This window comes from Macaca thibetana, chromosome 11, assembly GCF_024542745.1.
Source record: "Macaca thibetana thibetana isolate TM-01 chromosome 11, ASM2454274v1, whole genome shotgun sequence".
Classification (NCBI taxonomy): domain Eukaryota; kingdom Metazoa; phylum Chordata; class Mammalia; order Primates; family Cercopithecidae; genus Macaca; species Macaca thibetana.
Window position 1 is genome coordinate 103,738,119 of NC_065588.1, and position 24,198 is coordinate 103,762,316.

Sequence of the window (24,198 nt, forward strand, 5' to 3'; positions counted from 1 at the left end):
TCAGCATCTTGAAAAATAAGTAGGACTGTACTGGATGGAAAGGGTAGAAAGAGAAAGGAAACAAGAGCAGGGGCCAAGACAGGGAGAGATGAACAAACACAGTGTATTCCCAAAATGCCTGGTCATTTGCTGTGACCACAGCACATTGGTGCTAGATAGGCATGGAATGGGAGCATGACAGGTGCGAATGTAGGTTGAGGCCAATTAATAAATGGCCAGGCTGAAAAATCTGTGCTATAATTGAACCACCAGATTTCCATGTTAGTGCGTTCATCCTGGCAGCAATGTGAAAGATTGAAGAGAGAAACTAGAATCAGGAAATTATTATGAAAATAACACAATGGTCTGATCTTAAAATGAGTCTCTCTCTCTCTCTCTCTCTCTCTCTCTCTCTCTCTGTGTGTGTGTGTGTGTGTGTGTGTGTGTGTGTGTCTGTGTTTGGCTAATCAGTTAAATTGAGAGTGTTAGACTCTTAGGGTTGGGAGGGGCTCTGAAAGTTATCTAGTCCTGCCACCCATTGTATGTTCGACTCTCCTTTCCAACAGCCTTCCCAAAGGATCACCCAACCAAGACACCAGTCTTTGAGACTTCCCATCCCAGCTTCAGAGAGCCAAGACTCACTCATGTGGAACAGAAATGTGCTCCCTGGAGCTACCACCAGTACTACTTTTGCTCCTTGAGGCTTAAAAACCCAGTCTAATCCCTAATTCAGTGCAGCTTTGCATTATTTAAAAGTAGCTGAAATTTCCTGAGCATCTCTGTGCACTAGGCATGCCTGCAGGGCACGTATCACCCCATTTCCAGATTGGAACCTTGGGCTCATTGGCCATGTGACTTGCTGAAATTTGGTCATTGACCCAATTATTTGGCAGCAATAGGATTAAAACCCAAAGCTCTCTAGCTCCAGAGCCTGCACTCTTGGAAGCAACTATCAATTTAACTCAACAAATGTTTATTTAGCGCTGACTGATGTGAAATATCCTGTCCTGGGTATCAAAGAACAGGGTGGAGCCAGTGAGGAGCAAGCATGGTTACCGTATTCCAGGGATCCCCACTCTGGAGATTTGGACAGTGGAGTTCACACTCAAGCATTATAATAATGTCTGTTTGGCTTTGCTTGCGGCCTGCGCTATTCCGGAAGACGAAAGTGATTTCTGTTTAGCCTATTGCACAGGCCTGGTTTCCTACTTGTTACACTGGGGAAAGCCCAATGCAGAAGCCATCTCCACAGAGTCCATACCCAGGAAAAATGATCTGTATGCTAGAAGGATACAGGAGGGAGATGTACCTGGAAAGGTGCAAAGCATGTGACTGGTGTATACAACCAGATTTGAGCAAAGCAAAGCTTCAACCTGGACCCATCCCAGTGATGAGCAAAGAGGAATATATAGCAAGACCGAGAGAGGCTGGGAAGCTGGAAACAGGAGAACAGGTGTAAAGAACTGATGGGAAAGCCTTCAGAACCAAGCCTGTGCACTGAACACGTATGCAGGAGCTCCCCCATTAGGCACTTTGTGGTATTGCTATGCTACAGTTATGGCTGGAGGACTTGAAGGAAATGGGTCCAACCCTGACATTGTTGGCATCTTTGTTCTCTGACTTTTTATTTTTTCCCTGAATCTAATGTTGTGTTTGTCTTCATCTAATGTTTAAATTTGTGACAATTCCGACTATATGTGCTGCGTACTGGATGCAGATGAAGATGCCTGAATGTAAATCTTCCATATAATTGCACTTCCACCCCTATTTCATTTCCCCTCTGTTATTCTCACTCTTTAGGGGAGAGAAGCACCAAAGGGTTAGGAGACATCTGTGCCTCCTCCACGCACCTTGCACCAGTTCCTATTCAGAGCCAGCTGCCATACCCCAGCCAAATCCAAACACTCCCCCGCTTTCCAGCCTGCACCCCTCCATCTCCTGACCTCACAGGGCCTCCATCTCTTGGTGAGATCTGCTTTGGTTCTTCCTTGGTTGTGGGCTTTACACTCACCCCCTGGTTGGTAGTTGCTCTGCCACCTTACAGCTGGCCCCAGAAATCAACCCCTTTCCTTGGAGGGAGGGACTTCAGGATTCTCCTGAGAAGGAATTAGACAGGTAGGCAGGCAGGGGCACATGTGGTCCCCTTTCCATCTCACCAGATACTCAGCCCTGAATATTTTGCCAGTGTCCATGGAATGAGAGGCCCTGAAGTCCTGACCTGTTCAGAGTCCTTCCCTATATAGCACCAATGTCCAGCTTAATAAGTAGCCCTTTTGATTTTCCTTTTATTAAAATCACAAGCTTCCTTCCTGGTTTCTATCATCCCTTACCTCCAGATTCAGCAAAATGTAAAATAGGTAACATTTAGACTGGGAAGTAAATTGCATGTATATTTTCTTCTTGCACACATAGAGATCCCATAAATCTGCTAAATGGCCAAATAGTGGTTTTGTGCAGGCACCAAAAATTACCTCTTTTCCTGCTCTTATCTTTTCCTTGATTTTTAATTCTTCTAGAGATTTCTCTTTTCTTTCCTTCCTTTCTCTGTGTTCCTTTTTTATTTTTCTTTTTACCAGAAAATTCTATCCCATTCCCATCCCCTACCTCCTCGAAGGAACCGTCTCTTTCTACATGGTGTCATTCTAATTTCTTATTCTTATTATCCCAGTTATTCTTGGGGCTTTGGTGCAACCTGAGACAAATGATGTTTATTTATTCATCATTTATAACCAATTTAACTCTGAAAGGGACTTGAGCCAGATTCACAGTATGAGTTGGTTATAACAGAATTACTAAACAAAGATAGCAATGTAAAAAACATGTCACTAAGAGTAAGGAAGATTGCTGTAGCAGAAAATCTCTCCGAAGGTTTGTTACTGCAATTTAACACAAAATTTAGCATTGAGTTTCTTAGCCACCAAGGCAAAACAGGAAACAGGTATGATGTAGCTTTCATCATCTAATTTAAACACACACACACACACACACACACACATATACATACACACACACACACACACACACACACACACACACACCCCATCTTTACCAAAACATACTTCATGAAAGATCTTCTCTGACTGCAGCAGGTTCAATCCAGGGCTGATACTCTTAGGCCTTTTCTGGAGATCTGAATCACCTCAGAAGCTTTTAAAAATATTCTATAGGCCAGGGGCAGTGACTCACACCTGTAATTCTAGCACATCTGTAATTCCAACACTGTGTGGGGCCAAGGCAGGAGGATCACTTGAGCCCGGGAGTTTGAGACCAGCCTGGGTAACAGAGGGAGACTGCTCTCATCTCTACAAAGGTTTGAAAAATTAGCTTGGCATGGTGGCAACTGCCTGTGGTCCCAGCTACTCAGGAAGCTGAGGTGGGAGGATCATCTGAGCTCAGGAGTTCAAGGCTGCAGTGAGCTGAGATATTGCACCACTGCACTTCAGCCTGAGTGACAGACCAAGACCCTGACTCAATCAATCAATTAAATCCATGATCAAGTCAAGGGGAAGGGAAATCATTGGCCTGTGCTCAGAGTAGTCAGGGTCTTTCTGAGTAACATGGTGACAACTGTAAACCACAGCATTCATTATGCAAAAGTGTCGCCCTTGTGGGTATAGGAATCATGACCTTTCTACAAGTGGAACTTAGATTCATATGGCCCAGTCTCCTCACTTCACAGATGAAGAACTGAAGTACAGTCCTGTGCCATAGGACAATGTTTCGGTCAACAATGGACCACATACATAAGGGTGGTCCCATGAGATTATGGTACCGTATTTTTACTGTGCCTTTTCCACATTTAAATATGTTTAGTTACACAAATACTTCCCATTGTGTTACAGCTGCCTATGGTATTCAGTACAGTCACATGCTATTCAGGCTTGCAGTCTAGGAGCAACAGCCTATCCTTTAGAGTCTAGGTGTGTAGTAGGCTACACCTGGGATCCCCAACCCCAGGCCCACAGACCAGTACCATTCCATGGCCTGTTAGGAACCAGGCCGCACAGCAGGAGGTGAGCAGCAGGAAATGAATATTATTCTGCCTTCTGTCAGATCACAGGCCGCATTTGATTCTCATAGGAGCACAGACCCTATTGTGAACTACACATGCAAAGAATTTAGGTTGCACTCCTTATGAGAATCTAATGCCTGATGATCTGAGGTGCAACAGTTTCATCCCAAAACCATTCCCCCCTTCCTCCAGTCCGTGGAAAAACTACCTTCCATGAAACCAGTCCCTGGTGCCAAAAAGACTGGGGACCATTGGGCTATATCATCTTGGTTTGTGTAAGTGGACTCTTGATGTATATTCTTGATGAATTGATGTGCCAATGCTCACACAATGATGAAATCACCTAACAGAGGATTTTTCAGAATGTATCCTGGTCGCTAGTTGACACATGACTATATCTTAGTGCTCAGTGACTCAATGTCACACTGGTCTTTGGAGAAGCAATAAAATAATGACTAAACATAGGGACTTTGGATTCTAGCAGACTTGAGGCCAAACCCTAGCTCTCCCCCAACAACTGTGATATTCTGTGCAGGTTACTGAATCTTGCCAAGCCTTGTAACAGTTTGTTCATCATTGTAAGATAGGAATATTATATATATTTAAGCATTCTGCACAGGGCCTGGAATATTATAGGCACTTAAGAAATGGTGTGGGCTATAAAATCATGGTAAAAGTGATGGCAACGTGTGTAGATCATGATAATGGAAAGACAAAGTCAAAAATCCAGGTTGCCTAATATCTACCATAGCCCCCTTTTCACTACCCTACTTGGCTGGGATTCTGGTCTGAAATTGTACTGACCCAAAAGACATCTCTTAGAGCTGCATTGTCCAGGAGGATAGCCACTGACACATGTGGCTATTTAAAGTTAAATTAGTTAAAATTTTAGTTTTTCAATCACACTAGTCACATTTCAAGTCTTGAGCAGCCACTGAGGTTTGTAGCTACCAAAATGGACAGCACAGATATAGAACATTTTTCATCAGAGCAGAAAATTTTATTGGACAGAAAGTTCTATTGGAAGCTACCCTCACAGGCTTTTTCCCCTAGCTTCCTTATATTAATATTTGTGTTATTTCTTTCTCTCAAAATATGGTACTATCATTTTAAGCTAGAAGAGAAGGTTCTGTGGTCTCCTAACTCCACCTGTGAAGACACTGAAGCCCAGGGGATGGAACAGATAGATACACAAGTCACACAGCTAGTTAATACCAGAGCTGGTCCAAACGTGCTTCTGACTCAGTGCACGAATTATTCTGTAGTGACACAGGAGACCCAGGGAATCAGCTAAGCCTGTGTTTTCCTAAGTAGGGTTCTGATTGATTAGGGCTTAAGCACACATTTAACCCATTCTGTCATACTGCCACATGCAGGGTGATGTGAGTCCAAGCAGTTTATTACAAGGGAACTAGAATATCATCTTCTCAAAGCCACCACCCAGTGGCAAGGACACCAAAGATGACATGGGGGAAGATCTGGACTGCTCGGCCTCTCCCTTACATTCCTTTCTGGTTTGGGTTGTGGAAGAAGGAGATTCTGCTTGGTGTTTAGAATTGATCTGTTAATTTTAAATTTAAAATGTTCACTAGCAAGACAATGTTTGCAAGGATAAAGACTTTGAGATGTGTTTTTGACTCTTAGATTGTCTATATTGTTATTTTTCTTGATTGGGTTAACATGATAAGTTCAAAGCCATGGTTGGTAAATTTTCACAAGGTTGAACAAATTCAGCTTCCTGTGACATAGCTCACACCTTTAAATGAACAAAAACAATTCATTGCAACAAATATTTTCACAACTGTGGTTTCTGAGAACAAATATAGAGTCTCAAGTTTACAACAAGTTCATGGTGTTTAGACGATATCTGTTAAAAGGAAAGGTCTTTGTCCTTTTTTTTAAACAGAAAGAAACATGAATCCATGTTGACACAATAGGAGAAACAGAGATATAACTTCAGTGTTATAGGAATTGATACAAGTGTCACTTAGATTCAGCCACCAGTGTCAGAAAACGCAAATAGCTGGTGTTTAAACAAGATAGAAGTTTATCATACAAACAAAGCCTGGAGGTAAAAAATCCAGGGCAGGTATGGCCACTTAAGCAATGGTCAGAAGTCCAGGTGCTGCTTCTATCTTGTTGCTCTGCCTTTATCAATAAGTGGCTTCCACCGCATGGTCCAGTTTGGCTGCTTGTGCACCAGCCATCATGTCCACAGTCTTGCTTATAGAAGGAAGACTAGAGAAGGTTGGGCCTCTTCCCTTTAGGGCCCTTCCTGGAAGTCTCACAAGGAACCACTGCTTAGACGTCATTGTAAGAACTTGTCTCCTAGGTGCAAAGGAGGCTAAAAAATATAATCTTCATGCTGGATGGTCATAAGCCCAACTAAAGATTCTGAGTTTCATTATTAAGGAAGAGGAGGAGAACACGTATAGAGGGAAAACCAGCAGCCTCTGCCCCAGTATAAATATATTCGTTGTTACCTTTCTTGTGTTTTTTTCTTTTCAGGACAGTCTCACTCTGTTGCCCAGGCTGGAGTGCAGTGGCGTGATCTCGGCTCACTGCAACCTCCACCTCCCGGGTTCAAGTGATTCTCGTGCCTCAGCCTCCCAAGTACTGGGACTGCAGGCACGCGCCACCACACCCAGCTAATTTTTTGTATTTTTAGTAGAGTCGGGGTTTCCCCATGTTGGCTAGGCTGGTCTCAAACTCCTAACCTCAGGTGACCCACCCACCTCGGCCTCCCAAAGTGCTGGGATTTCAGGGATGCGCCACCATGCCCGGCCCTTCTTTTTAACTTTCTATATAAAGGGTTATGCCTAATCTATAGTTTTACCTTCTTAGAGGGGTTTTTGTCAGTCCATTCTTTTTTTTTTTTTTTCTTGTTTCCAGTGGGATTGGATGTCAATCCATTCTTGATGGGTTTTTTTTCAAATACATTTCTGATTTTGTATTTTTCAACTGCAATCCTATCTGAGGAAGAATAAAAATATTAGGAACGTACAGTTTTATTCCAGAAGTTGCAGGCCCTACCTGTGTGCCCCTCCCCCTGCCTCTCTCTCCAACATTGCCTCCCACCAGTCCCTCTCCTTCCGTTGCTCTCTGTGTCTCAGCCCCAGTCACAACAAGCTGAGGCCCAAAGCACCAGGCTCCAGGCTGCCTCTGGGCCTTTGTACACATGCTGTTCGCCTCTGCCTGGAAATGATATAATGCATGGGTAATAGGCCTGGCTCTGAGCCCAGCTGCCTGTGGTATATCCTGGCACTGCTGCTTATAACTGTGTGTCCTTAGGTAAGTTAGGTAATCTCTCTGTGCCTCTACTTTATTATCTAATAATAGCACTTACTTTAGGGGTCTTGTCATTATCAAATGAGCTAACATCAGAAAAATGCTCAGAGCCTTGCTTCACATACAACAAGCCCTCAATAGTAGCTAAGTTTGTTGAGCATTTACTATGTGCTAAGCACCTTACTGACATTCTCTCCCTTAATCTTCACAATAATGCTGAGGTATGGCCTTACAGTTCCCCTGTTTCACATATGAGGAAACTGAGGCACAGAGATGGTGAGTAGTTTGCCCAAGGTCCCACAGCTAGCAAATGATGAAGCCTGGCACAAACATCGTCAGAGTACATACCTTTTCTGCCACGTCAGCACCAGATGTGAAAGTGTAGTGGGTTTCCTCTGTAATCTGTAAGGCTGTGTGCTGCCTTTTGCTAATTTTTATGGTTGTTTTTTTTTTTTGGAGGCAGAAGCAGGCCCACATGGCCCCTAGGAGCCCACCCTGGCTTTTGCCTCTTGGCCCTGACCAGGCCAGGCCCTGCCCTTTTAGGCTTCTAGAGCCACCTCTCTCAGGATATGAAGCTGTACAGCCTCTGCTGCCTCCTGGATGTTTATTTTTTGTGCCCAAGCCTGCAAGGAGTGTTCTGCGGCAGCCTCACACGGAGCCTGTGGCTTCTCCACTTCTGAGGCTGTGGCTCCCCTCCCAGGGCCATTTATATCCTGGACCCCATCATCATCCCACCCCATTTGAGATCAGGTTCCTCCACAGAGGCCTCTGCCTTCCTAAACCAGGCCGGTCTGTGGCACAGGCAGCAGCTAGCGGAGAGAGGCACAGTCTGGCTGGCTGGTCCCCACGTGGTATGTGATGGACACTGAGCTTGCTGAGCATCCTGCAGTTCACAGCTAGCACTCTCTAGACCTGAGGGTCTCAGCCTTTGGTCAGCATCAGAAAATACCTACAGAGAATAAGAGATAAGATGCAGATGCCAAGTGCAGCAGGGTAAATCACAAATAGCTCCAAAATGATCAAGTCCTAATGCACAGAACTTGAAAATGCTACTTTATAAAGAAACACAGTCTTTACCGATGTGATTCTGTTAATGTTGACATGAGATTCTCCTAGATTATCTGAGTGGGCCCTACATCTCATCACAAGTATCCTTATAAGAGAGAGGGATGCTTGACACAAAGAAGGAGAAAGTGATGTAAGACACAGATAGAGACTGGAGTGACTAGCCACAAGCCAAGGAATGCTAGCTACCACCAAAAGCTGAGAGGGGCAAGGAATAGACCCTCTCCTAGATCTCCACGAGGGAGGGGAGGCCCTGCAAACACCTTGATTTTGGACTTCTGGCCTCCAGAGCTGTGAGAGGCCAGAAGTCCAACATATGGCCACCAGATTGTTGTTTCAAGCCACCAAGTTTGTGGTATTTTGCTACAGCGGTCATAGGAAACTAACACACCAAGCAAAAGGTACAGACCCAGGAATATCCATTTTCACCAACTCCCCAGGTGATCTGGAGACTCCCTGAAGATGGAGAACTAGATGGAGCATCCAGGCTAATGCTCCAGGAGGACCGTGAATTCTTACAGTTTTGCTCACATCCTATTTAAATTGTGAGAGCCTGGAGCATGTTGAATGCCTAAATACCGATGGGAAACATACAGAGAGGAGATGGAGGTTGAAGTCATGGGACTGCAGGGAGATAAGTGATTGAGCCAAGTCCCCAGGGAAGCAGAAGCAGGGAAGAGAAAAGGAATCCTTCTCTGGGATGGGAAGGGAAATGAAGCCTACGGGATGTGTAGCTGTTTGCGGGGGGGGTGGAGGTTGTTGTTATTCATGTATCATTTTTGCTCGCTCTGCCTAGACCTGCCTGTCCTCGGCGCTGTTTGCAGCCCTCAGCCCTCTAAATCACCTTTCTTAGGATGTGCAGCTGGAAAGCCAGAGATGCTTCCTTGGTCAGTCACATGTGTCTGGGCAGCATCTGTAGAAATCACCTCCTCACCTGTGCCCTTTGCCCACTTGCCCCATTTCAGGCAATTTATGTAATCACTCATAAGTGGCACTGACCTTCACACTGCAGAAGACTTGTACTTTGGTACAAAATGGCTTACTTTTCCCTAAAAGCACTGACTCTCTCCACGAGGCCTCTGTTTCATGGTTCCCAAGTGGTGTATTGTGCATAGTCAGGATGTGGGGAAGTCGTCCTCCATGGGATCTAGCACACTGAGCTTCCTCCCTGCCTCAGCCAATTGTGTATGATGGTGAGGAAGGCAGAATCAGCAGTAGAAAGAGAAGGCTATGTCCCTGCATGCAACTAAATCCCATTGCAGGAGTGTGTCAGTCAGGTTTCTCCAGAGGAACAGAACCCACAGGATGTGTGTACATGTTGGTGGAAAGGAGATTGGATGGATGGATGGTTGGATGTATGGGTGGATGTGTAGGTGGATGAATGAATGGATGGGTGGCTGGTTGGATAAATTGATGGCTGGGTGGCTGGGTGGATGAATGGATGGATGTGTGGATGGAATGGATGAGTGGGTGGGTGGATGGATGGATGGATGGATGGATGGATAGATGGATGGAAGGAATAAATGGTGAGTGGACAGATAGAGAGACAGATTGATCAACACACACATATCCTACTGGTTTTGTTTCTCTGGAGAGCCTTGGCTAATATGCTTTATATATATACACAGATTTAAGGAATTGGCTCACAAGATTGTGGATACTGGCAAGTTCAAAATCTGCAGGGTAGGTCAGCAGGCTGGAGACCCAGAAAAGAGTTGAGGTTGCAGCTCAAGTCGACTGGCAGAATTCCCTCTTTGGGGAAAAATCAGTCTTTTTTTTCTCTTAATGCCTCCAACTGTTTGGATGAGGCCCATCCACATTATGGAAGATAATCTGCTTTACTCAAAGCCTACTGATTTAAATGTTAATCTCATCTAAAAATTCAGAGTAATGTCCAGACTAGTGTTTGACTAAATATCTGGATACTGTGACCTAGCCAAGTAGATACATAAAATTAACATCACAAGGTGTCTTTCTCAAGTGCTTATATTCCCAGGATGATACTAAATACTGCTATGAATACAAAATCGTCTGCAGACAATGCTTGGTTCAGAACAAACTCCCCAAGACTGAAGTGCTTCATAGGGTTGTTGGAAGACTAAATGAGAATCCAGGTGGAGACAGAATCCACCTTTATGATAAAAACTGAAGCCACCAGGCACTAACTTTTCCCAACCTCACTTGCAGCTTGACAAAGGCTCATGAACCAGGCTCTGTCAATCTGATGCACCAGCTCAACTCCTTCTATTCCATTGTCTCCTGGACCTGTGACCCCTTTTTCTCCCCCACTTAATAACAGAATTCACCTTCCCTGGTTTCTGGCTTGAGTCATGATTCCCTGTGGGTCATGGTTACTCAAAATATGTTCCATAGACCAGCAGCTGCATCATTACCTCGAGTTCATTAGAAATGCAGAGTCTCAGCTGGGTGCGGTGGCTCATGCCTCTGATCCCAGCACTTTGGGAGGCCAAGGTAGGTGGATCACCTGAGGTCAGGAGTTCAAGACCAGCCTGGCCAACATAGTGAAACCCTGTCTCTACTAAAAATACAAAATTAGCTGGGCGTGGTGGTGCATGCCTGTGATCCCAGCTACTTAGGAGGCTGAGGCAGGAGAATTGCTTGAACCCAGGAGGCAGAGGTTGCAGTGAGCCGAGATCACTGCGCGACACAGCAGGACTCCATCTAAAAAAAAAAAAAAATAGAGAAAGAAATGAAAGAAATGCAGAATCTCAGGCTCTGCCCCAGACCCTCTGAATCGGAATCTGCATTTTAACAAGATCCCAGGTGACTCAAAGGCACAGAAACATTTAAGAAGCACTGACCTAGAACACTACCTTGGCTTCCCCCACTCCAGGACATCTGCAGAAACCACCCTCGTGGGCAGTTGGACTGTGCCTCGCACAGTAGGGCTATCACTATAGTAACCAGCCGTGGCCACCTCTTACCTCTACCATCTTCCTGACTTTGGTGCCCACAGATGCAGTGATGTTACAATGAGTATTGCTATAGAAACCAGCACCGGATATGGTCTACTATCAATGTAGCTGCTTTTCCTTCACTCTCTGTGTCTCTGGAATTATGAGCTTCCTAAACCACAAATATCTAAATTCCTCTCCAGTCTAAGAAACACTCAACAAATAACAAAGATGAAAAGTCAGGGCCGCATAGTTTACAAAGGGAAGGCTATAGCAACTGCAGAGGTTTGCATCTATTTGTAAAGAAAAGGCAGGAACATCCCTCTATGTCGCTCTGTGTAGCAAGACCTTTTCCTGCACCTGACAGGGAGAAGGTGAGTGATGCTAAAAACAATGTTGGTGGTGATGATAATAACAGCCCCCATTTATTGAGCACTTTCTCGGTACTGGGCGCCACGCTACATACATCATCCCATTCAATTCTTCCAATAACCCTGTTTATTTGTTCCCTGTGACTGCTGTAAAAAATTACCACACACATGGATGCTTAAAACAACACAAAATTCTTCTCTTAACAGTTCTGGCAGCTAGAAGTCTAAAATCACCCTCACTGGGCTAAAGTCAAGGTGTAGGAAGGGTTGGTTCCTCCTGGAGGCTCTGGGAGAGAATCTATTTCCTTGCCTTCTCCAACTTCTAGAGGCCGCCTGCATTACCTGGCTCGTGGCTCCTCCTCTCATTACTCTAACCTCTTCCACTGCTTCTTTTCCTTTCTCCTTTGACCTTCTTGCCTGCCTTTGATAAAGACCCTTGTCACTGCATTTAGGGCCCACTTGGAGGATCCTGAACTTAATCACACGTGCAAAGTCCATTTAGCCAGATAAGGCAGCTTTCACAGGTTATAGGGATTAGGATGTGGACATCTTGGGTTAGGGGTGGGGACATTCTTCAGCCAACCATACCCTCTGAAGTGGGTGCTGTTATTATCCCCATTTTCCCAGTGAGAGAACTGAGGCATGACAATTGAAATATCTTGTTCAAGGTTCCCACCGCTAGACGGTAGAGCTGGAATCCCGTTCCAATCAGTCTTTCTCCAGAGCCCGTGCCCCTAACCACAGCACTGTACAATCCTCAAATGCTTTGACCCCATCCCCTACTGCACTAGGTCAAAGGAAACAAACCAAACACCATCAGCTTTCTAAGGAGTTTGAGCTTCCAGTTGAAGCCCCTCTACTGCAGACTGAAACCTCAAAATAGGATTTCTTGGTTTGGGGACCCTTTGCTCAAGTTTTCTTCAAAATGTCCAACCTCAAGTATATTGGTTTGCTGGGGCTGCCATAACAAAATGCCATGGACCAGGTGGCTTAAACAACAGAAATTGATTTCTTCCCCACTCTGGAGGGGCTGGAAGCCCCAGATCAAGCTGCTGGCAGGGTTGTCTTCCTCTGAGGCCGCTCTCCATGGCCACCCTCTTGCCCCACTGTGCACACACAACCCTGGTGTCTCTCGTGTCCTAATCTCCTCTTCTTCTAAGGACACCAGTCAGACCAGATTAGGGCCACTCTATTGGCCTCATTTTAACTTTATTACCTCTTCAAAGGCTCTCTCTCCAAATACAGGCACATTCTGAGTACTGGGGGCTAGGGCTGTAACATAGGAATTTGGGGGAACACAGTTCAGCCCATAATAATAGGTATTTTCTCTGAACCCCAGAACAAGGCAGTTTAGCGTGTGCGATGAATTCCAGACCCCATGGATGTTCTCACTCCTAGGTTACATGTCTACTCCACATTCTTTACCACGTCTCCAACCTCACCCTCAGCAACCCTTTCAATACCTTTTAATATACTACCTCTGGATATGCCTGTGGCTCAATATTCCCCATATCCAACCATGACCTCTTTGTGGGAGGGTCCTATCTTCTGATCTCCCCAAAACTTTCTGTCTATCATTAGGACTTCCATGGTTTTCTCTCCATCTTCCCTAGTCCACACACTAGGTACTTCCTAAAGCCCCAGCAACTGGTTTTTCCAATAGAATCAAAGAATATTAGCATTGGAAAGAAGTGAACAGGCTAATGGTAGCCACCTCTGACCTACCATCTGCATTTGTAAGTAAAGTTTTATTGGAACACAGCCAAGCTCCTTCATTTGTGTATCATCTGTGGCTGTTCTCACTGCAATGGCAGAGTTGAGTAGTAGCAACAGAGACTGACCATATGGCCCATAAAGCCTAACATACTTACTAGCTAGCTTTTTACAGAAAAGGTTTGCTGAGCCCTGAAATAGACCATCTGATCCAAACTCACCCCATTTTATAGGTGAAGACACTGAAAGCCAAAACGTTGATGGGCCAGAGGAGCCCTCCAGTGAGTTCCTGCCAGATCCAGGGCTGGGATTCAGTTCTGCGGAATCCCAAACCAGGCCTTCCCCACATCCTGTAACATTCTTTCTAGTACCCAGACTCCCCAGCCAAACTCCTTTTCCATCCTGGATGGTCAGCCTCATCACCAGCTCTCTCTTCACCATTTCAGAGAAAGGCTGTGTCCGTGTATGTTCTCCATCTCCTACTTGAATCTGGGCTCAACAACCATCCTGAGCTGACATGCTGGCTTGACCCTGCAAGGAAGCCCATCACGGCTTTCTCTTTCCTTCCAGAGCCTCCAGTTGCACCCTACATACCTCTCCTAACACCACAGTGAAGATGTAGATGGCCACTGTCCTGTTTGGGTGGACCATCTCCCTCCTCTGCTCATCTCAGGCCACCCGGTCAGGGATTAACAAACCTGCCTTGCTCCAGAATTTCCAGGGGAGCTTATTTAGAATGCAGATGCCCAGGCCCTACCCCAAGACCTATCGGAGCCAAACTCTGGATTTAAAATCATGGCCGTTGCCATTTTAACAAGCTCTTCGTGTGATTCTGATGTTCAACAAAGTCTAAGAACCACTTCACTAAACCATGAGCTCCTCAAGCTTCTTTTGGGTTTTAGTCACTGCAAACAACTTCAGAATAAAGGAGACAACCAGTGGAACATTGTTCTCTTAAAAAAAATGTATAAAGAGAATGCAAGATTTTTTCTTCAGCATTCTCCACCCTCTCCTCAACTCAGGGCCCTCGAATTCTTTCCCATCTCCAATTACTCCAAAGAAAACATCACAAATAATGCTATTTTTCCCCTCTGAGTAGACAAGATAAGAAGATTTTTAAATGAGTTACTGGCAAAGAATTCATGAGCTTATAAACTATTAAGGTCAGAGTGACAAAAAGAAGGCAATGTTGAAAGGAGAGAATAGGTACATAGAAAATTCCAGGAGAGGCTGGAATCCTGCGGTTCAAGGTGTCTTATTCTGGGGCTTGCCAGCTGTCTTGGTAAAGGTGTTATTTTGAAGGCAGCAGAGCCTTTTTTTTTTTTTCTATTCTTTGGCATTCACCAGGCGTTGGCTGTGTGCCCTGGGCCTCGCTTGGCATCTAACATGAAAGGCAGCAGCCCAAGGGCAGTTCTGTGATGGAGATACAGTCCCCCAGGGACTCAGGGTTGTGGGCTGTGCTTTGGGGCCACTGAGCAAAAGAATGATGGTGGGAGGTGCCTCTGAAACCTAATCCAGAGAGGAGTTCTCTGAGCACTTGGGGCTGGTTTCCAACAGTGATGGAAACACTGTGACAAAAATAAGTTCTGCTCACCTGAGACAGTAGAATCCAATTCAATTTCAAGTCAATGTGTGTTTATTGAGTGCCTGATTCAGTTTAGGTGATGGAGAGAATGGGAGAATGAGGGAGACAGCCTAAGAAGCAGGCTGATTCAGGCAGAAAATCCTTGGGACTCTGCCCCACAGAGAGGTCCACAGGTCCAGAAACGCAATTTTATTGGTTTCACCGAGTAAGAAATTGGTAAATCTTAGTCTGTGACATGAGCAAATATTTATTAAATGCCTACAGTGTGCCGGGCAGCGTCCTGGGGCTGCAGCAGGAGTGGTGATCCAAGAAGTCCCCATTCCCTGCCCTGGTGGAGTTTACATTCTAATGGGGCATTTGCAGAAGCAGCGGGTAAGGCCAGAGGAGTCCTCTGGGGTGAGGCCCACAATGCGAGGGATTCAAGTGGGATAAAGTCAGGAGGAACATCTAGGGAGAAATGGGATTTAGCCTGTGGTTTGAAGGTTACATGTGATGTGGATTTTTAAAGGGCTTCAAGCCTTACAGACAGGAGGCTGAGCTGCATGAACAGGAATTAGCCCATTGCATACCAGCAAGAGTCCATGACCTGATCAGATCCCCTGGGGTGACAGGTGCATGCTGAGTAACAGAGTGCATGCTACCAAGTTGGACAACAGAATGTCGATATCACATTGGATATGCAGTCAAATAACTTGGGTCTGACTCCCAGCTCTTGCTAGTCTTGTGGTCCAGGGCATGATACTTAACCTGAATCAACATCATGCTCCTGATCAATGAAATGGGCATAATCATAACTAGCACAGAGGTTGGTCCTAGGCATTCAGATGAGACCATGAATGACTGTAAATGGCTGAGCTGCTGAATATTATTAACATCGGATAAATAGATCTGACGTTAGGAAAACTGGCATCTGCCACCAAAAACTTTCTGGGAAGCTCATGACATCTGCATTTCTCAAGGGGGCTGGCTGACTTGTAACCCCATCTACCTGTCATCCTCTTCTCAATGCCATGGTGGTCATGCTGGACTGAATGGCAGCCCCAGGGCGGGGGGCGGCAAGAAACATGCCCAGAATATATTTGCACAACCTGGCCTCCTTCAGTTTTGCACCTGGGGAACCCCACTGGCTTCATGCTCGTCTGACCCTTGCTGAATGGCAGGAAACCTTTTGGATCTACATAGTGCGTTTCTCAAAGTGTGGTCCTTGGGCCACCTAAATCAGAATCGCAGGGGCTGCCTGTTAAAATTAAGTTCTTGGACTCTAACACAATCACCATCACTGGATATAGAGCCAGATGATTCCCAGGCCCTCTCACGATGACTTTAGAGCAGGGGTTCTTTGAGAATGTGGTCCTCAGACCAGCAGCATCCGTATCAGGAACCAGTTAGGAATGCATTTCCTGGGTACCTCTCCTGATCTATCGAATCAGAAACTCTGGGAATGAGACCCAGCAGTCTGTATTTTAACAAACTCTCCAGATAATTCTGATGCACATTAAATTCACATGGGGAGGTTTTAAAAACTACCTGTGTCCATCTGCACCCTATACCAATTAAATCAGAATGCCTGGGACAGGACTCAAGTGTCATTATTTTTTTCAAAATCTTCTCCAGTAATCCTAATGTGAGGACAGAGTTTATCATCACTGGAAGAGATAGGAAGATGGCACGAATGCATTGCACTTAGAAAGTTGTCCTTCAGTGGTAGGCATTGTCTCAGTTAATGCTTGCAACAAGCTTGCAACAGCCTACCATGATCCAATTAGCAGGCAGGGAACTTGAGGCTCTCAGAGTTTCAGGGGTGTGACCAAGGTCCAAGGGGCCTCAAATTGTGGGCGCCACTGGGCGGCTGCCCAGCCTGGCTGGGTCTGGGGGAAGGCTGCCTGTTAACCTGGCTCTCTTTAGAGAGCCTTTTCCAGGTGCTAAAGCCTTTTGGCAGCATGTTGCCTGGGCAGAGCTGAAGCCTGAAAGAGCTCCAGAAAGACAACAGGGACCAGGCTGCAGATGGGAAGGAAGCGCTAGCGGACACCTTAGGCTTGGGCCCACAATCAGGGAGCCCCAAATAGAAATAACACCGGGCGCTGATTGGTTTTCCGCCGCTCCAGACCCTGCGCTTGGTGCTTCAAGTGACTCATCCTTATGTTCACATGATCGCCGAAAGGGATAATATTCCCAGATCAGTTACCTCCTAGCCTTTCCTAGTCACATTATCCCCAGGTTACAGATGAGGAAACTGAGGCCCAAGGATTCCAGAGAGCCTGCCCCGGGGTCACCGGTGCGGTCCGGATGTCTCCAAAGGCTCTCCCACTACTCTGGAATTCAGAGGCAGGGTCTCCAGGGAAAGCGGGGAGTGGGCTGGGGAGTCGGGAGATGGGGGGGGGAATCCCCCGAGCAGGGGGTGGGGCCGAGCCGGCAGCCCCTGCCTCCAGGGAGGCCCTAACGCGCATCTCTGGGTCCCTCCTCCCGCCGCAGGCCCTTCCTCGTGCTGCCGCCGCTGATGGAGTGGATCCGGGTGGCCGTGGCGCACGCCGGCCACCGCCGCAGCTTCTCCATGGACAGCGACGACGTCCGCCAGGCGGCCCGGCTGCTGCTGCCCGGTGTGGACTGCGAACCGCGCCAGCTCAGGTAGGCGCGGGGGCCGGCGTGGGGCGGCGGGGGAGGGAGGGCTCCGGGCTTGCAACCTCCACCTCTCCAATTAGAGCCCCGCACACCTCGGCGGCGCTGGGGTGGAGGCTCCCTGGTTGAAGTGGCAGGCGCGGGCTGAACAATAAGCAGGTCCCTGGAGTTGCAGGGATTAAAGAACGCTGCGAGGCCCGATTCTTAGATTACAGATGTCGGTGTGGCTTCTCTCTGGCTATTCTCTCTGCGCCTAGCTTCTCCCTCTCTCTCTCCTCTCCCGGTAAAATCCGGTCTTCCTGTAGTTTTCTAACCAAACCTTGCAGAGTGAAATTTCTGGCTGGGTCAGAGAGCGCCTCTGCGTTTTCACTTGCGTGAGGATGGAGTGGTCCTCTCTGCATTCCTCAGGCCTGTATCCAGGGCTCTCCTCCATCAAGGTGGGAATTACTCCTGGGTCACTCAGGGGCCCCTTGCGTGGGTGCTCATTTTGAGCCAAAGCAAGAGAAATAAAAGAACTCACTCAGGTGAGTCATAATCTGGCTTTAAATGCAAAAAGCACATAAATCCAGTGGGGCGTGTGTGTGTGTGTGCACGCTCACGCGCACGCACACGCACAAACCTAAGAGCATGCACTTTCCTTACTCCCCCCACTTCCAGCTGTTTGCTGTTTCCCAGGTGTCATTGTCATCATTTTCAAGTCCCCTCCTACCCACTGATGGGAGACTGCCTGTCCTCCACAGCTCATCCAACTGGGCCAAGGGCGGAGAGTTCTGCCCTTTCAGATCTGATTGGGGTTCTGCAAGGAAATAGTGGGTCTGCGGTATGAAACAGCCCGCTGAAGGCCCAGAGCTGTCCCTCAGCCCAAGAACATGCAGAGAGCTAGTCAAAGTCATCATTGCTAGCATTTATTGGATGTTTACCACATGCCGAGCACTGTTCTAAGTGCTTTACCCAGATGAATATTTCCCAAACGCTGTAAAGTAGGTACTGTGATTATGCTCACTTCAAAGGTAAGGAAACTGAGGCACAGATAGGTTAAATACCATGCTCAAAGTCACAGGAGTAGTAAATAATAGAGTCAGGATATGAATTCAGGCAACCCAGAGCCCTGGGATCATAGTTCTAACCACTGAGCTTTCATGCCTTCAGATTTTTGTCCAGGCATTTTCTGGTTGTGCCACCATGCCTTGTACCTTGCCACCTACAATAACAGCCCATCTCAGGGAGAGGTGAGGTCATTCACTGAGTACCTACTATGTGCTAGTTATCAATTGCAACAAAAGATTTATTTCCTTTAATCCCTGAAGGGGCATCATGAGGTTGGCATAATCTTCCCATTTTATAGATTAGGAACCATTGGTAGAGCAGCTTGTAGGTAGAGGTACCAAGGAAGAAATTCTTGTGGTCCTATTCTAAGTCCAGCCTCTGCCACCAGACTGTCCTGCCTCCTGTTTTCAGGGGTGGGGGGGACATTCTCACTCCCACCACTCCTGCCCATTGCACTGATCTCCAACCTGGATGTCTTTGCAGCTCCTGCTTTCCTTTTGCAGGAAGCCTGGGACTGCTGGGTGACAGGAAAGGTTAGATGTTTTCTTAGTGCTAACTGACAAAGCGTTCCTTGTTTGTCATACCTTCAGGAGACCCCACAACTTAAAAGTTAGGAGCCTGGGCTCCAGGATGCCATTGCCTGGGTCCAGATCTCACCACCAGAGTTAATCAACTGTGCAAACCTGGGCAAGCTCGTTAACCTCTCTGGACCTTAGTTTTCCCATGAGTAATGCAGAAATGTGAATAGCAGCTCTGCTTAGAGGTTGGTGTGAGCACGAAGTGGGATAATGAATGTGCACTATTCACTCAAACAATGCCTGAAAGGAAGTAAGTGCCTATAAAGCGGTCATTTTTAACTAAATTCCCCGAGCCTCTGCTACCACTGAAATAATGAGGCGGCTCCTACTTAGGTATTATTCTATAATTTTTGAAGACCTTTAATACTTTCTCATAAGAGCCTCAAAACAAACATTGGTATCCAGAAAAAAGCAGTGCTGCCCCATTTTGCAGAGGAGGGAATCAAGGCTTAGTGACATTAGGTAACTCTGCCAACATCACACAGATGGTAAGTGACAGAGTTGGGAGCCACATATCACACCCAGAGACCCACTGATACAACCATGTGTCATTTTTCTGCTCCCTCACCCTAGACCTAGACAAGCCCTCTTGGAGGATGCTATCTTCTGGATGGCTCTGTCCCTTTTCACAATTTTGCAGACTGAACATGAGCCTCAGGGGCCACTGTCCATCTCTGCACCCCTCCCCCAGCACAGAGTTCTTTCTGCATGGTCTAGCAACCAATTGTGTGTCATTCTGACAGTCACACCAAGGATTTCAATTTCGGCATCTGTCCAGTTTGAAGCCTCAGCCCTGGCTTTCAGGATGTGAATGTGATGTGCACACAGGCCAGAATGCACAGAGGAACAGAGGAAGTTGGTTCCTCTGAGTCCCTGGGCTCTTTTTAATCATTTATGTCTTCATTCTTGACTCATTTGTCTCCTGAATGATGATTTGTGTACAGAAAATATACTGATTGATTGTTCGAGCTAAATTTTCATTTGATTTGGAAATCATCTTCAAAGAGAAAACTAAAATATTGAGTTAGCTTACCTAAATAGTAAGTGAAGGACTTACAAGTTCTATTAGCTACAAAAAATTCAGGACATGAAAGGATAAACCATTTCTTTCAAAAAGAACACACATTTTTCAGACTAATCAACATACAGATATATCTACACGTATATTTTCTAATCTCATTTAATGTGACATGAAGTAGGAATTACTGTCTCCATTTTGCAGGTAACAGGATCAAAGAAGTTTTGTTCTTTCAAGACACCCAACAGATAGATACCAGGGCCCCACCCTGTTTCTTACACTTACAGTCCATGTGGCATGTACATAGCTGTCCCCAACAACTGTGCAAGACAGCCTTTATTATCCCATTTTACAGATGAGAAGGCTGAGGCCCACTGAGGTTATGGGACTTGTCCAAGGTCACACAGCTGCTCTGAGGCAGAGCAGGGCTAGAATGGAGGACTTGGCAAATAATGTAAAACTACAGTCTCCTTGCCTCTCTCCCCTCCCAGACATTCATTTTAGAAGTTGCCGGGTGGGCTCCTAGTTCTGAGTCAGTCAGAGCTGAGCTCCTTCTTTCTAAATAAACAGCCCTAGAAAGGGGAAGGCAGTTTGGTGTTCTAACAATGCGGGAACTTGGGACGTGGTGTTGGCGGCTGGAGTGTCAGTGACTATTAGCACATATAATTACCTACCAGCTGGCCGAGGTTCCCTGGTGGGAGGCAGCCTGGATACCAGCCGGGACAGAGAGACCAGAGTCAAGGATTCCCAGGTCTGATGCTGGCACTGCCATTGATTTGCAGAGTGACCTTGATCAAAAGCTGCCAGAGCTCTGCTTTTGTCTTTACGCAGCTAAGGGAAAGTCTCACCATGGTGATCAGGTTTATTCAAAACGGAATTCCATTCCATGAGGCTGCGTTTCTAAGCTCACAGTGGTGTCCCATTTATTCTTCCTTAATTAAAGTATCAGATAATACAAACCTGTGAATTCTTCCCGCCACCCCCCCCCCCCCGCCGCCTTTTTTCTTGTTCTTTGGAAGGTGAAGGAGTGGGGAGGGCAGTGGAAGGGAAGAAAAGAGCAATTAATACATTTGACAGGGTTTCTTATGTTTTCTTAATTACTGGTTTTGAAATATGCAGAGTAAATACTGTCATTTTCCTCATGTAAGAGGCCATTTTTCTGCTCTGGAGTGAAGGCCGTGTTAAAATAAAGGTAGTCAGCGGCGTTCTTAAGTCCTCTCTTAGCTGATAAATGGTACCTATCAACAGGATTTGGGGGCTGTTCGAACCACGAGTTTATTTCAGAAAATGGTTACTCATTTTGCGAGTGTTTCTGCCATGTAAACCAGATTTTGAGCTGTTCCAGAATGGGAAAGTTTAGGGGTGGTAAGCTGCAAAGAGTATTAGAATGGGACCCAGGAAACCTGAGTCATTACATTCTTGCCTTTGCTCTATTTATTGAGCACCTACTAAGTGCCAATCCCCACACAGATGCTCTCATCTAGGTCTGCTGCTTTCCAGCAGGTGACCTTGGGCAAGTCCCCTCCCCCATCTCACAGGACTTGGTTCATCCTCTGTAAAGCTGGTAGTAACAGCTGCCTTGTGAGCTGGGGAAACTTGGCGGGGGTCAGGGATGAATTTAACGAATTGCACCACTCTATGACCTGCTACTTTCAACCCTTCCCAGGTGCCCTGGGCACCTTTTGAGGCTGACAGGTTTTGTTATTTGTCTGGTGTGGGCCAGATTGGATTATAAGGTGAAGGCTGGGCCTCAACAGCACTTTTCCTAAAATACGACTCTATAATGACAGCTGGAAGTTCAGGTTCATTTACCAAAGATGAATGGGGTGCTGAGGCCTGCCCAGCCCACACAGGACAACCTCTGTGGCCCTTTGAGAAGAAGATCATCCAGATAAGGGGAATTCCAACCGTTGGTGTCAAAAGTTACCATCCATTCCCTCCTGAGATCTGTATGGTACCTGATCTTTTTCTGGGGTCAGGAGACATGGAGTCCCCAGGACTTAAATGTCACTGGGGTGATACGGATGGTAAACAATAGCGAACCAATGAGCAAGATTATTTCATAGAGCCTGAGTGCCACAAAGAAAGCGAAACAGGGTGAGGGGTAGAGAGGAAGTGAGGAGGGAGGGACACATCCATCAGGGGTTCGGACAGCTCCTCAGGACCTTGCAGGGGCAGGGTCAGGGTCATGCTCCTGCTTTAAAGAAAGGCTTGGTATCTTATGGGGCAAAGGGCTTATGGCTTTCCAAAAGCCATCTAGAGCTGCATCCGCACCAGCCATTTCCCCCAGTCGTGTCCACACGTTGACCCCTGAATTCAGACCTCGGACCTCCCCAATCTTTCCCTCCACGGGTCACCTGCAGAGGCTGAGCACCTGGGCCCAGCGCGTGGCTCTATGAGGCCTTGGAAAACTCCCCAGCCTCTCACAGAGTCAGAAACTTCTCTCTCCTCTCTCCTTGAATGCCCTGTCCTTAGCTGGCCCTGAACAAATCCTGCAACTCCCCACAGACTCTCCGGCTGGGCTGCCAACCCCTTCTTCACCTCCAGCAGACATCACACTCCACGCCACGGCCCCGTGGTGACCCATTTGGAGCCACTGCCTCCCCCGAACTGATGTCAATGCATTAGCGCCTCCCAGAAAGCAGAAAAACTGCCCTCTGCCTGATCCCTGGGGAGTTGCTTTGGGGTTCAGCTGTCCTCGCTTCACAGAGTCAGGGACAGGCCTTGGAGCCTGCCTGAGGAGCCAGGCTAGTACCTTGCACTCAGCAAACATGTGTGGAGCACCTGCGGTGTGCTGGCCTGCTCTGTGCTTGGCTGGGTGGGAGGTGGGCAGAGAGGCCCACACGTAATTACAGAAGAATGTGGTGACTGCTCTAGGGAGGTCAGTAGAGATCTAGGTTTGAGGGAGCAAGAAATGACCTCCCTGCTGAGGTGCCATGTGATTGAAATCCTGAAGAATAAAGAAATGTATCAGGTGGAGAAGGTGAAAACGGGGAAGAAGAGGAGAAGGCATTAGAGAAATAAGTCCACACAGAGGGAACCACATATGCAAAGGCCTCAAGGTGGGAAACTGTTGGAAGAAACACAAGGAATTCAGACAGAGAGAGCATAGGGCTCAACAAACAGGGAGCACCCACTGTGGGATGGGCCCTGCACCAGGCATTGGTTACAGAGCTGATGGCAGGACCAAACTCACCATGGAAGGTCTTTTATGCTACGCAAAAGAACTGTGGCAGTATCTGCAAGGGGTAGGAGCTGTCGCAGATTTGTAAACAAGGAAATGACAACAGATCTATATTTTAGAAAGATGGGCTGTTGGCATTGTAGACAGTGGGCTGAGGCGGGCAGAGGCAGGGAAGTCTGGAGTCAGTGATCCACGTGAGAGGCTGACAGCCGGAGGAAGGCAGGAGCAGTGAGGATGGAGAAACAGGAAAGGATGCAACAGAAACAGAGAAGACAGAAGCAGCAGGACTTGGTGATGAATGTCAAGAAGAGGGAGTGATAAATATTCTAAGTGGCCCTGGTGGCAGGGGGAGCAGGAATGGGGGAGTGAGTGTTTAATGCGTTCAGAGTTTCAGATGGAGATAGATGGTTGCAAAACAATGTGAATATACTTAATGCACAGATCTGTACACTTAAAGATGGTTAAAGCGATAAATTTGATGTTATGTCTATTTTATCACAATTTAAAAAATGGTCCTGGAGTGTTCTCAAATAAAAAATAATCTATACATAGCAGGGTATACAGTGTCAGCACTGGCCTTGTGTGAAATACACACACGTGTATTTGCTGTACATGCTTAGGCTGCCTCTGGAAGGATGGATAAGAAACGGATAACCAGAGATGTCTCCAAAGAGGGGAATTGGGAAGCTGGGAGTATCAGTTTCCTAGGGCTGCAGTTACAAAGTACCACACACTGGCTGGCTTCAAACAACAGACATTTATTGTCTCACCTTTCTAGAGGCTAAAAATCCAAAACCAATGTGCTGCCGGGCCATACTCCTTCAAAA

At 46.7% G+C, this 24,198-nt stretch overlaps 2 protein-coding genes across 4 annotated transcripts in view; both read left to right on the forward strand.

Moving 5' to 3' along the window:
* The window catches only part of PWP1 (PWP1 homolog, endonuclein), a 753,749-nt gene that overhangs the window by 600,449 nt on the left and 129,102 nt on the right, over positions 1-24,198 (forward strand). The gene's annotated exons all lie outside the window — the stretch shown is intronic.
* Positions 1-24,198, forward strand: part of ABTB3 (ankyrin repeat and BTB domain containing 3) — a 338,029-nt gene that overhangs the window by 242,284 nt on the left and 71,547 nt on the right. For 2 of the 3 annotated variants that reach the window (XM_050749650.1, XM_050749651.1), the window contains exon 4: positions 17,401-17,553. In XM_050749650.1, the coding sequence (XP_050605607.1) occupies positions 17,401-17,553 (153 nt within the window). Of the gene's footprint in view, positions 1-16,905; positions 17,254-17,400; positions 17,554-24,198 lie in introns of those variants that run through there. The other variant, XM_050749652.1, reaches the window with a different exon arrangement.